The sequence below is a fragment of the Heliconius melpomene genome, chromosome 5 (assembly GCF_056956725.1).
Source record: "Heliconius melpomene rosina isolate 202511_hmr_F chromosome 5, ASM5695672v1, whole genome shotgun sequence".
In the NCBI taxonomy this organism is placed as follows: Eukaryota; Metazoa; Arthropoda; class Insecta; order Lepidoptera; family Nymphalidae; genus Heliconius; species Heliconius melpomene.
This window is the reverse complement of record NC_140393.1, coordinates 8982933-8997500: the sequence shown is the minus strand read 5'-3', so window position 1 is coordinate 8997500 and position 14568 is coordinate 8982933. Positions and strand designations below refer to the sequence as shown.

Genomic DNA, 14568 nt, shown 5'->3' with positions numbered 1-14568 from the left:
CCGCCTGGGAACACCGCGTGCCGTTGGCTTTTTGTTTATTTTTATTTGTCATATCTGGTAGAAGTAGATTTAGCAATAAAATGTGTGATGTGTGATGAAGGAGTGATTTATTTATTTCTTTGTTTGTTTATGTTTTTTCTTTCATTTTTAGGGTTCCGTACTTTTTAAGGATAAAAGGAACCCTTGTATAAAGGATGACTTCGTTGTCCATCTGTTTGTTAAGAGCCTTTCGAACCGTCGAACCCACAACCAGTCGCGTTTACACTTTGTGCCCCTCCACGACTGGCTTCTGTTACACATAATAATAAAAAAGAATTTACTTACTCTACTTTTCACAATTAAACTTATAAAAAAATTGATCATAAGAGTATATTGTAATTTCAAATGTATTATTTGTACAATTTAAATGATTCTAATACTTTACATGTTAAATTAGTTAATATAAAATTTCAACAATATTATAGAAAGTTAAACATTAAAATAGCTCTTTGTAATCTGTGGATTTCACATAATATTTTTAATCTGTTCACAAATTATAATTCTCTTCTTAAGCACAACTTATCAACCTAAAAATTAAACTTGTAAAGTTAGGACGCTATGCCGTTGTTTTCTAAATTATAGTTACTTACTATTTTTAATTAGAAAAATGAGTGAAAAACTAAAAGAGCTACGTGAAAGGTCACAAAAACGAAAAAAGTTACTGGCACAAACGGTAAAAAACTTACGTATAGCATCTTTTAACTAATGTTTGTTTTGCTGATAACAATACTTGAATAATAAAATGAGTTCATTATTTGAAAGAAAAACAGTAATACTTGTCTGAGTATTAAAACTATATACTAGAGCTTCAAAATATCTATTGAATATAGAATTTTTTCTATTATTACAGCTGGGAGTCTCGAGTGTGAGTGAACTTCGTCATGCATTAGGAACTTCTCTCGATGTGCTTCCAAAAAAACAAGCGGTAACTGAATATAGTGAAGATGGAAATGAAAAACCAGCGCATAAAGAGTCTGACAGCCTTGTTTACACTGATTCATCTACATTCTTAAAGGTATAAAATATGTATATTTTTAAAATTGACTAAGTAATAGACATGGCTTGAGCTTTTTCTTCTTGTGATCATTTGTGTTATCTGTATTATTAAACTGTTTTATGATAAGTGTGAATCAAATCCACAACTATAGATTACATATAATATTTGCATACAACTATACAATACATATTTACATATAATTTTTTATATAATATTTTGATTACATATAATATTTTTATATTTTCAGGGCACACAATCATCTAACCCACACAATGACTACTGCCAGCATTTCGTAGACACGGGTCAAAGGCCCCAAAACTTTATCCGTGATGTAGGATTAGCTGACAGATTCGAAGAGTACCCTAAACTTAGAGAATTGATCAAATTAAAAGATGAGCTTATCGCTAGAACTGCCACACCTCCTATGTATTTGAAGTGTGATCTTAAAGTGAGTATTTGTTATAAGTTTTGTATGATTAATATTATGCTCTTACAAAGATTCTGCATTGATTCACAGAAATCACCATGTATTGTCTTTTTATCAGAGTGAGGCAATGAAAATAATACATACATAAACCTATTTGTTACATATTAACAAAATAGCTTTTGAATGAAGCTAAATAAAAAAAAAACACTTTTTAACCTACTTGGTCTTGGTATCTGTGTTTAAATAAAAATAATTAAGCAAATGTAATATATCTCCATAAATGGACTATCCAACACTAAAAGATTTTTTTCAATTTGGCCTAGTAGTTCCTGAGATTAATATTTTTAACTAAACAAAAAAGAAATGTGGCTTCACCTGCTTAAAGCCATTATTTAATGCTTAAGCCATTATATTATATAAATTATAAAAAATCTTAACATATATTTAAATATAGCTACATATACATTATCATATAGTTTCATCTAAATTTGTTTAATAATTTTTGCATGAAGGTGGAACAGACATTAATCAAATTTATAATATTAGTAGAGATATAAGATATGCATGTTTTCCCTTTTTTTCTAGACATTTGATCTAAAATCAATGGGTAGCAAGTTCGACGTGGTGTTAGTAGAGCCGCCATTGGGTGCTGGGTGGCGGTGGAGGGATGTCCTCGCTCTGGAACTACATCACCTGGCACAACCCAGGGCCTTTGTGTTTTTGTGGTGTGGCAGTTCAGAAGGTTAATATCTACTTGTTTTAAATAAAAATTCATCAGCCTCAGCTTTCCACTTCTATCCCTCACCCAGAAGGTTAGGCAGAGGGAACCTATTAAGACACGGAAATTGTAGCCAAATCTGGAGGAATTGCGTGTTGAGTGAGAGTGTGTTAACAGTCACACTTTGTGCCCCTGCACCATGACTGGTCTTTTCCATATATAAAATGAAAAAATCTTTATAACTAATAACAGAAAATATTATTAAACATTTCAGGCTTAGACATGGGGAGAGAATGTCTAAAAAAGTGGGGATTCAGACGCTGTGAAGATATTTGTTGGATTAAAACAAACATAAAAAATCCAGGACATTCGAAAAATCTAGAACATAATGCTGTGTTTCAAAGGACTAAGGAACATTGTCTTATGGGCATTAAAGGTATAATTTTTTTTATTATCTATACATAAAAAGAAAAGTGTCTGTCTGTGATTTCTAATGTTTTTAAAAATGCATATACTTATTTCTACAATATTAATACAAACAGTTTTATTTTATTTAAATATACTTAAAAAAATTAATAACTGTATTATGCTTTTATAGAGTAGTTAAAACTGAGGTTTCATTTAAAGCGGTGCTTACAAACACACTGTATAATTTCTAAACATTTTTAGAATGAATAAATAATATTCCTTTTTTCACAAAAAGGGACAGTAAGAAGATCAGTGGATGGTGACTTCATACATGCGAATGTAGATATAGACCTTATTATATCAGAGGACCCAGAGTTCGGTAGCACTGAGAAGCCTATTGAAATATTTCATATTATGGAGCACTTCTGTTTGGGCCGTAGAAGGTTAGTGGGTTCGAATCTTGATTTTTCTTCAATAGGAGAATAAACTTAGTGTTAAGAAAAACTGTTTCCCACATAGTGATCAAATCTCGAGATAATACGCGTGGGGTGGCGTAACTCAGCGCCGCTCTATGTCTTGTAACCATAACGAGAAAGTGAAATGATTAATTATTAATTACCATGGAATCAAAGAATCAAAATATTTAATAGTTTAATTTTGACGGGATGTTGAGCTCTAGTGGCAACTGCTGAATTGAAATGTCTTAATGAAGAAGGAGTGTCTTAACACTAGGTTCTCAGGTTTCCTCTGCCCACTATTTGCCATGTGCGGGATATTAGTATGAAATGTAAAATAATAAATCTATTTATTTATAAATAATTTTACTTTCAGAGTACATCTGTTCGGTCGCGATTCAACAATACGTCCCGGATGGGTCACAATTGGTCACGAATTAACTAATTCTAACTTCAACGCGGAATTATACGCCTCATATTTCACAGAAGGCAAAGAAACTACCGGATGTACGGAAAGAATAGAGGCTTTGAGGCCTAAAAGCCCTCCTAATACTAGCAAAGGGTCTAGGCCAAGAGGCAGAGGGTTTAGAGGTAGAGGTAGACGGGCGGCTATATAGCGATTGTTTGGCTCTTAGACTATAATTCATGGATGTGAGAGGTTTTGATGTCTTAAAGCCTTCCTAAATGGTCTAGACCGAGAGAGTTTGTTGGCTCTTAGACTATAATTATTATTAATATGTGAGTGGCTTTCAGATTTAAAAGCCCTCCTAATACTAGAAATGGGTCGAGAGTTCTGAGGTAGACGCAGAAGAGTGGCTATATAGTGATTATATGGCTCTCAGATTATAATTGACGTAATTGGACTAAAATTTTTCATATTATATTTAATATACATATATTAAACATAATATAATATTGTAATGTATTGTGTATTTGTTTCATGTACGTTTCTATCGTGATTATTTTCTTATTTCTTCCGTCTTACACGATTCTTTTATTTGTGAACACGATAATATTTTTTTATATATGTAAAACAGTTAAAAGTATTATTTTAAAAAAAATCAAATAAGGAAAAAATATTATACAGAGTGGAAGCGTCTGCGCTCCTTTTATGGGAGCAGCATATGGGGATGAATATTTTAAAATCCCATACATATGTCCCTTTGATATCATGTGATGACAGAAACACTGTATATAAATTTAGAGACAAACTTAATTTCGTCTTTTGAGAATATGAAATATTTTTACAGTTAATTTTTTTTATCCCCAAATATTAGTAATAAACTTAGTCCACTTACCTCAACCTTTTTCAATACATAAGTATATTTAAAAGTTGTAATTGATGTTTGTTCGAGCGCTGTTTTTGCCGTCGTTCTCCTAGACCTAGGTTTTATGGGGTCATTATACTCCATATGTTGACAAATCTATTCAAATTTTTGTTTATTTTAATAAATGAATACAGTAAAGACAAGAATTTAAGAAAAAAACAACATTGGTTGTATATCAGTATGTATCTCGATAGTAAGTAATCTATGCATTGTTTTTTTGGATCTCAACGCCGCACTTTGCCTTGTTACCAGAACGAGGGAATGAAAGTATTAAATATTTTATTCCCCGACCGTCGGTCGACTACAATGCGACGCATGCGTTACGACGGTCTCGAACACGTACACGTAGATCACATGGCTATATTGGTTAAAGCCTCCTCTTAGGAGAATGAATACATTTAATTATATTTACATTTCCCCGCGGCGTTAAACGAAACAAACTATACATCCTTTTTCTTATATTTACGTGAGAAATAATTAAAAAAAGGGTTTTTGTGAACAGCTCTATTGCTTAGTACATAAGTGTTTTAATTGTATTTTTGACAATTTATAATAAGATATTATTAAGTATATATTAATAAATATTAATACTATTGATTTAATTTACTATGACAGTTCGAATACGCTGATTTTGTTTTGATGGCAAAGGAAGTAAATACCGCGAGGTCTAAGCTGAGCTTTGCATTTGTGCGAGTGATCAGATTTTTTTTTTTAAATTGAGCTAATTATTAGATATTGTTCCGTTACATCAAGAATCTCCTCTTCTTTTTTTTTACTGCTTGCCAATTTTATCTTCCACTTGTAATAAAATTGTACACAAAAATAAAACATGCTTTGAGCATGATTGACCGATTGTTAAAAAGCAGTATAAACCGGTTTAGGCCAAGCAAGTGACGTCACAACATTATATATAGACACTAACACAAATGTAAAGGTCAGCTTAGATCACGCGGTGTGCAGTTTAATTTGTTTTTTCAATTACTTATTAGTTTAGTGCATAAAAAAATATTGATCTTTTCAAATGTGGTAATTTGTTTTGATTAATATTTCATTGGCATATTATTATTCGGAATTTCTGATTTCTGAGTTGTAGATTGGATCTCCACTTGGGAGAATAATTAAATTTTAATTATTTCAATTTCCTCACTGGGTGGCGCGGCGTTGGGTTCCGCCACTCAACACGCAATGTCTTGAAAATTGGGCTATGCGTGGCCAACGGAGTGTCTTAACACGAGGTTCCCTCTCTCCCTCTCAGATGAAGCTGAATACATCATACTAAACTATTAATTTGTTATTTTTTATAATACATATTTTTTCTTGCCTTAATTTTATGTGAAATTTCAAAGATTTTGATAAATTAATAATTATACAAAAACAATGCAGCTAATGTTTATTTTTAATTATGTTTAAATTAACTTTATTTCATTCTATTATTTTAAATAATATGCTGATTTTTTTGTCCCTGCAATATATTAATATGTTTTTTAAACTAGAAAAGAAAATATTTCGATTAACTTATTTTATTATTATGAAATAAATTACATTTCCTTACAAAATTAATCTTTATTTGTAAAATTATATACATCATTTTATATATTTACTGCATAAATATATTTTTTTGATGTCATGATGTCAACATTTGAATGCATATATTTATATTTAATTTCTATATATTTTAGCTTGTCAGTTTAAAAATAAATTTTGAAGATATCAAATTCTTTTCTATAATATATATATACACTATATACTTTTCTAATAATATTTGTATATTAATTAGATATTGACCAAACTTTTACTTTAAGCTTTTCTTTAGAGATGCATCATAATTTTAATATAGGGAGTGTGGATAATTATTATTAATAATATTAATGAGTAAAGTCAGAGACTTTTTTTTTTATTTCAAGCCTTATCCAGCTTATAGTAGTGTAAAAAGAGGAACCCCACACTTCGTTGCCCACCGCCCCGCCAAATTTTTGGGACCCTAAAGCGTTGAGTGGCGGAACTCAACGGCAATAATGGGGATCGAACCCACAACGGTCGCGCATAAATATCTTTTTTTTTTTAAACATTGTGAACAATTAACACAATTATCTGTTGATATTTTGAGGAAATTGTATTATTCTTAATTCATACATACATTCATTCTATGCTTCATAGTTGTTACTAATAAAATTAAATAATTATTTCAATGTTGTTAACAGTACACTGAGGAACAGAACTTTTATTTATATTGTATTGAAATAAATATTGTATAATTTTTTAACATTTTAAGTATTTTTCATATTTTAAAATGCAAATCCACTCTCAAGGAAAGAAAAATATATTTAGAAAATGTATGAAAATCTGAATGTAAGCAAAACTTCAAACCCAAACAGACCAAGACTCGCGGATTTGAGTATTTTTTTTCCTTCTAAAACATGTTTTTATATATTTTTTGTTCGACAGTGTACATTCACTGTGGAACGACAATCTATTGTATACTATCAGAATCTGTATTATCATATAATTGGATATTTTTAAATAAAATATTTTTAATATTTTGTTTTTTTTTTAAAGTATTCTTTTTTCATTTTAAATTTTAAAAAGGGACTTTTAGTAATTGATAACTATAATTACTTCTATATATTAGCCAAAAAGTGAACATATAACAAGGGTTATTTCTATTATAAAAATAAATATATTTTATAAAAATAGGAAACAAACTATTCTCTAACCTACATTACAGTGTTTTTTTTAGCTTCTGGCAGTACATATCCTTAACAGTTAAGGGGTCCTTCTGCCCTTAAAAGTAAAAACTGCGTCCCACAGACACCACCCCGTTCGCCGCCCGCTCCGAGATTGCGTGTTCAGTAAACAGACGGAACAAAAAGCGTTTGTTCCCAATGACAGAAAATTTAATTATTTTATTCATTCTTTCCAGTGGGAATCGAACCCTCAAATTAATAATAACGTACAAGGGTGGGTACAAAATAAAACACAATACTATATACATCAATATATTTTATTTTACATAGGTTGTCTTTAAATCAACTCGACTATTCTGAAGTTCATCAAAATATAAAAAAGACAAAACAAAAATATGTCGTATGAGATCTTTTACTTACTAAGATAAGAAAAAATTTACATATTCTATTTTAATTATTGTGAAACTAAGAATTTCTTATGATTCATAAAAAAACTTTATATAATTTGTGTATGGGACTTTATTGACTTTGCAATGATCCAAGTAAATCAATATTACATACAATATTTATAAAATACTTAATTAAACATTCAAAATATAACAAACAAATACACATTAAATAAATATTCCCAAAACAAAATGGCGCCAAAAACTGACAACCATAGACAATTTGACATTGACAGTTGTACTCAAACGTCAAAGCACAATAAAGTCCCGCCCACACTATCTGTATCCAATTGACAAACTCCTCGGATCCTATCGCCGCACATTGTCAAATCTTATATTACATAATTCATTTTGTTATCATTATACAAGGCATTATATCCACTCTGTGCCGCGATCGCAGTTTTATAGAACGAATGTGAAATTTTATAAAGATATATATATATTTTAAACAAATTGTAATATATATATATATATGTTATTTTGAAGTTCTGCAATCGTGGCCATGCGACATCCTTTAAGTATAATCGTCATAAGATCACATTTTTTTATAAGGCAAACAACAATCTTTAAAGCTAAACCTTTGATGAAGTGAGGGGGAACCGCGAGAAAACCGATAACGAATTTTTCGTGACAAGAATAGTTAATTTATTGTGGAATGGGAAGTTTATACGGCCTTCACTACAGACGTCACTGAAATCATTAAAATTAGGCACATCACTATTATTATAATAAAAAAAATAAATTGAATAAATATTGATTAGAGATTTTAATATGTTTTTAGAAAGATTAAATCAGTGACGTCGGTAGTTAGTAGTCGCATTAAACGCTGTGCTCTATAGAAGTGACATCACTTACATACCCGATAAGGAAACAATTGATAAACCCTAAATTTGTACTCGATGATATAAACGCGTATAAACATCCGGACGCAAGTATTATATATAACAAACAAAAACGCAACCAAGCGAGGGGGAACGTTGAATTTATTTATATTTACATCAAATAAGAAAAGAAGAAACGCGTTGGTATTTCTACTATTAGCAATTCAATGAACTAAAATATTTATTCAATTTCAACGATTCGGTTCTAAGAATAATTTATAGTAACCATGTTAACCATAAACTATTTATTTGTCCAACCGAAGTCATTACAATTGAACACTGTACAGTCAATAAATCACTTATAATAGATATGATAGATATTGTTGACCATTTCAAAAAACAAAGCATTAAAAAATTACCAACTAATTAATGAGAAATATGTTAAAAAATTCATGAGACTTAATTTAAAAAAATAATAATAAAACAAAATTTCAAATTGGAAGCATTCATGTGACTGAGACAGCCCAAGCCCAAAAAAAATATTTTTAAATATTTATAACCTAAAATAATGGGGTACGACAACAATCAGAGCGTCTTAAAAATTTTAATTAAAATTAATTTCAAAATTAAGACTGAATAATCTCTTAAATTGCACTCTGTTGTTCGATATCCCCATTCCAATGTTAGTTAATTTTGATGAATTGTTACATGTGAGTTATTCGAAACAACCGAAAACAACAATAAAAATGGCCACGACATTACTCCAACTCAAGTTATTGCTTAATTAGCCAATGTAGTAGTAGTAAACTGACAGAGTAGTTTTAAAAACTTTAATGCTGCTTTTTTCTTTATTTTGATCTGAAAGCGGAGGACGAAAAGTCAACACTCCATTCTCTCTGTATATCTAATATGCAGCAAATGCTTGAAACTAAAAAAAAGAAGAAAATTTAAGCCATTTTTTAAATTTCGGTTGTGTAAATAACAGTTCACGGTACAATATAATACCATAACCAAGTGTTCAGATGATTCTATGACGTTCGTAACCTAACTAAGCTAGCCTAACTAACGTGTTCTTAGCTTACACCGTTCTTTCCACAGATTCCTTAAAAAAAGGAAAATATCTCAAAATTAAAAAAAAATCTTTATGAAGTATAAGTTTTTCTTCAAAAAATTTTAAATTTGTAAAAAAATACATCCATTTTTAAATTAAAATCCATTTATAATTTATAAGTGTTTTAATATTAATAGTATAATGCCATGTTTAAAAAAACTGTAGCAATATAAGTCAATTGAGTAAAATTATTTTTTAAAAATTTCGAGACTTGATTTTCAAGCATCATATGCTTTAGACATTCATATGCAAATATACATTATACATGCATACGTTATACATATGGGCAATATGTACAACATGTGAATTTAATAATAAATAAACGTTAATAGACAGTATTGTTTATTATAAAAAAATTGAACAATATTTATTGCTTGCTTAAGGCAAAAAATACTAAGTCTTTACTGGCATTAATCTTTTTAAAAAGTTCTCAAATAAAAAAAGAAATTAATGGGACAGAAATTAAATATCATCAATAATTAAATTAAGCTCCATTCCCGCCTTTCTATTCATATCATGCAAAACGTAAAAATTCTTATTCGTAACAAACTTAAAACGTCATAGAAACCAACTAAAACGTCAAAAACGCGTGGGCCCGCCATCTTGCTCTTACATATTTTACAGATAAAAAGAAAAAACAGATCTGAGTAACACTAATGTAGTAATAACAATATTTACAAATCGTGTAATTTATCTGACTGTATCGATATATATTTTTTATTAGATTTAATATATTAAAGAAGACATTTAGCAATAGTATTTTAACAGGGGAATGCAAATTATTGTTTTTTTTTATTAAAAAAAATGTAATTGAAAAAGTTTCAAATTGTATAAAAATAGTGATGGACAATTTTGATATAAATGTAATTTAAAGTGAAATCTTAATATATTAAACCAAATATTGGATTAAGATGCTAGGTATCTAATGCTTGTTTCAAAAGGCTGTTTGTATTTTCCTTGGTTTATGAGAAATAAAAAAAAACATGCATTTATTATTTTTTAGTTTGTAAAAAAACAATCATAGACCCTAACATCATATATATTCCATATCCTTTCCACATGCTTTAAAACATCACAATTGTGAAAGTTTATTAAACTTTTTTAAATGAAAAGTGTAAAACACACAAAATAATAACACAATTGAATTAAAAAAAAAAGTTCTTACTATGTAATTATTTTATATGTTTACTATTAACTTATGTAGTATAAAGACGCATTGAGCCAAAATAAGAACAGTTTAATTTTTAAAAAAGGCCAATGTTTAAAAGAAAATAAAAAAATTGAATTAACGCGACTTTACACTACGCAAGGTTTTATTAATGTACGAAAAAAAGAATGTTACAAATATTAAATTAAAATAAAAAAAATGAATTGTATGAAAATACATGTAAGTATTGTATCTTTGGGTAAAGTCTATTTGGACTGAAACTGAAATTGTAAAACGGTTGTTTTTTACTTATTTATGTACACTATGAGATTTGTATAATATAACTAAACTATTATAAATTAAAACGTACAATACAAAAAAAAACAAAAACACAAAGAAAAAAAAGAAAATAATAAAGTATTATATATAGCTAATTATTAATACGGATTACATTATATTTTATTTTTAACCATTTATATTATATTGTTATACAAATCTCATAGTATAGTGACATAGCCTAAAAATGATGGCAGTTTTTGAGATCTTTGAATCTACGAAATTACAGTCCGATATTGGACTAAGTCAAACAAAATTAGACCTAAAGTAGTAATGCACTTATAAAAAATAAAACCAAAATTATATTAAAAAACCATGTATGACATGTCATTCAATAAATATACAATAAATTAATGTAAAAATGTTATGAGAAAAATATTTGTAAAGAAAAAAAGTTACTATTTTCTAAAGAACTAAATCTCTGATTTATAAAATTTTAAATTTAAACATTTATTTCTGTTCAGTTCTACATAAGCACATTACACTCTGGACCAGGTGGGAACATCTGCCTCGCCTAACGGCATTGTTATTCTCTAAACATATCTATAAAAAGAAAAGATTTAACTAATGGTTGAATAAACAACAAAAAAAATCGCATTAAAAATTCACATTTAAATAATACCAATATTCCGCTATTTTGTATGAAAAATTTGTTTGTACTATTTCAAGCTTAATTTTAATACAGCCAGTGAGAAATAGAGACTGACCTTGTAAAAAGATTATAAAAGACTAGTTTGTTGCCCGCGACGTCGCTCGTTTCAAGCGTATGAACGAAACTATTGTAATTTAATGAGAAACGCCCATTAGTATGTTAAAATATTTGATGATAGAAAAAACGGATGATCAAAAAGTTCATACATTCCCAGTTTCGGGGCATCCTCGGACTAATGTTTTGGTAAATATTTAATGTACAGACACACTTAACTATCTATTTATATATTTTTTATGTATAGTCATTTCGTTCCGTGCGAAGGATGCATAATTTTTTTATTAAAACAACAAAGGAGCACCACACAGCATTGGTTCCATATTAATTCATACACATAAAATCCGTTTCGTTATTAGATTTGAGTAAAAAATACCAAAAATTGTAGGCCAAATCTGTATTTTTTTCTACGGACAATCAAACCATGCCTCTCAACCAACTCTTAATCAAAACTCATATCCGTTCCATTCTTTACTTAATTTTCAAAAAATATATATAATCAAAATTATAATAACAATTCTGTTTGTTATCAAATAATATTGTCATTATTAAACATTGAGAAACACCTACAGTTAGAAATACGACTTTGACACTGGCCATTATAACTATAAATAGTTAAATAAATATCAGAACAATGTTTTTAAATTAATATTCGATATCTGTATTGTTATTAAAAAAAAGATATTTAAAAACCTTGTCCCCAAAGCAATCAACAGAGCTTCCATAAAAACGCATAACCGATAAAATATTGTAAATAACAATCACACTTAAAAACATCAATTAACATTTTACTGACCCAAAGACTACTTTAACGCTAGTTAAACACTAATTGACATTTCTGAGTGTAGTTGTAGAATACCGTAAAATGTACTTATTCACTCATAAGATTCGCTATACAATAACGTTGTGACCATACGAGAAGAAATTGGGGGAAAATCGATAGTAAAAAAAAAAAACAAAATGTCAAGTCCACCAGTTAAAAAGTCCTCAATCAGCACTTAAAGTTCACTTTTCATATTATATATCACATAATTTTCAAAAATTCCAAAAAATCCAGGGCAATGGCACAACCCGTATTATAATTTAATATCTACACGTTAACACACATAGAACACTAACTGCTCAAAGTCACAAGTCTTAAGGCTTTATAATATTATTATTATTTTACCCTCCGCCATTTTAGGGTTAAGGTGCTTCCCCGTTCCCTCACAAGTACGTAGATTCACCTGAAAAATTTAAGAGACCCGTATAAGCTTGAGAACGATTACATATGCCACATGTTAATGTTTTAAATTTTTTAAGCATTGAAATGTATGAAAATTAAATCATAAGCTTAAAAATGTCAAAAGTTTGGCCATTTCGTGCAAAAAAAAATTAAACATTGATAATAAAAATAAAGCAATTTTGAAACGCCTCTATATATTGATTAATTAGGAAGAAGCCGAAAAAAAACTTAAAAAATACAAAAAACATTGGCGTTAAAAAATTGTGTGGCATGTGTGATGCGTTCGGTTTGCGAAGCGAGTGAGAATGAATGTTATTGTGAATGACATAAAGAATATAGAAATATTTATTAAACCCATGCTTAATATTATAATAAATATTATTTTCAACTAATAATAATAGATCTTAAAGAAATATTTTAATTTTTTATTTTATTTTTTTAAGCAATATAAAAGTGGAAATAATAAATATTGATTCAAATATTTTTCTAAGAAACCAACACACATTACACATCCCACAAGAACAAAGAAAAGAAGTGATTGTGTTTTTTTTTATATACAACAAAAAAAGTTAAAATTTTACCCAAAAAAATATAAACAATATATTTTTTTATATTTTTCTGTTCAAACTTAAAGGCATGCACATTGTTATTAGCAAAATAAAAACACAAAAAAGAAAGCATCACAAGAACCTGGAAGAAAAAAAATTGGCCATTCTATTTAAAAAAAAAACTGGCACAAATAATGAACTGAATGATATCAAAACGAACGAAAAAAAGCGTGACGTAAAAAAAACGTAACTCAACACATATTATAAGCTTTTGCTTTGAAAATATTATAAACATATTATTATTTACATTTATTTTCAAAACAAAATAATTTAAATGCCGATTAGTGTGACGCCGTAACTTAACGTGCTGGGAGCAATTCTATTGACAAAAAACAAAGTGGAGGAACGCTTCGTACGACACATAGAATCATATGCGTTTTATATATTATATTTTATACTATTGAAAAATCTATTAAAAACGCAAATGTTCCAATGAACAACCTTTACAATAAAAGGCTCATTCACACTAATTAGTATTTTTTAATTTATTTTTTTAATAATGAGACAACTTCTATAGTTATAAAAATTAGGATAAATGAGCCTACATGTACAAGCCGCAAGGAGTAAAAATGAGTAAGTTGGAGTACAACGTACGAAAGAAAGCAGGGATTTGAGGATGGATTGGTGTTCAATGGGGATGATGAATGATGAATGAATGGGGCATAAAGGTACAATGGAAGGACGCCAGTTTAAAGTAGAAACTTTGTAACTGAATATATCTCGATGTACATAATTATAATCATAAGTACTTACTTAGCTTATACAATTAAAAAAGAAAAAAGGGTGGATGATGTATGTAGATCAGTTATGATATTTCAAAAAAATATACAATGTGTTGGGGTAAGAGAAGGGTACAAAGAATGAATGGGTACATAAGACATTATTAGAACAATTTGGGTCAAGGTTGCAGCAGCTAAAACTGAAGCCTGGTTTTAGCTCGTAACGGTGTATTTAGGCCAATGCGTTTATTTACATGAGACACTGCAGGTAAGGATTAATGGGGTTAATGGGTTATGGGGGCAATACTAGCGTATAATATATTTACGTGTGCGTGCTGTTTTCGGGCGACAGCGGGCGGTAACGGCCGACGCGTTCGCACGTCGCCCCTGTTG

General features: G+C 29.0%; 2 protein-coding genes and 1 non-coding gene across 3 annotated transcripts in view; 2 read left to right on the top strand and 1 right to left on the bottom strand.

Moving 5' to 3' along the window:
- The window catches only part of LOC146539243 (5S ribosomal RNA), a 119-nt gene extending 90 nt beyond the window's left edge, over positions 1 to 29 (top strand). Inside the window, exon 1 of the ribosomal RNA XR_014878027.1 lies at positions 1 to 29. This exon is cut by the window's left edge and continues 90 nt beyond it. This is a non-coding gene — a ribosomal RNA (5S ribosomal RNA).
- A 501-nt stretch (positions 30 to 530) lies between these two features.
- Positions 531 to 8363, top strand: Mettl14 (methyltransferase like 14). The gene is made up of 7 exons (XM_085186106.1): positions 531 to 712; positions 890 to 1054; positions 1284 to 1484; positions 2049 to 2205; positions 2456 to 2617; positions 2885 to 3032; positions 3421 to 8363. The coding sequence occupies exons 1-7, from the start codon at positions 647 to 649 to the stop codon at positions 3659 to 3661; spliced, it is 1140 nt and encodes a 379-aa protein (XP_085042232.1). The 5' UTR covers positions 531 to 646; the 3' UTR covers positions 3662 to 8363.
- Positions 8364 to 14497: 6134 nt separating this feature from the next.
- The window catches only part of LOC146539241 (phosphatidylinositol 3,4,5-trisphosphate 3-phosphatase and dual-specificity protein phosphatase PTEN-like), a 48821-nt gene continuing 48750 nt past the window's right edge, over positions 14498 to 14568 (bottom strand). Inside the window, exon 9 of the mRNA XM_085186105.1 lies at positions 14498 to 14562. Coding sequence (XP_085042231.1) covers positions 14498 to 14562 — 65 coding nt within the window. The remainder of the gene's footprint in view (positions 14563 to 14568) is intronic.

Bases quoted from the DNA above. Each gene is read 5' to 3' on its own strand.
- Mettl14 (XM_085186106.1), top strand. From the start codon at position 647: ATGAGTGAAAAACTAAAAGAGCTACGTGAAAGGTCACAAAAACGAAAA. The intron at 2,206-2,455 runs GTTAATATCTAC...TAAACATTTCAG, and splicing joins GTGGTGTGGCAGTTCAGAAG to GCTTAGACATGGGGAGAGAA. The intron at 2,618-2,884 runs GTATAATTTTTT...TTTCACAAAAAG, and splicing joins TTGTCTTATGGGCATTAAAG to GGACAGTAAGAAGATCAGTG.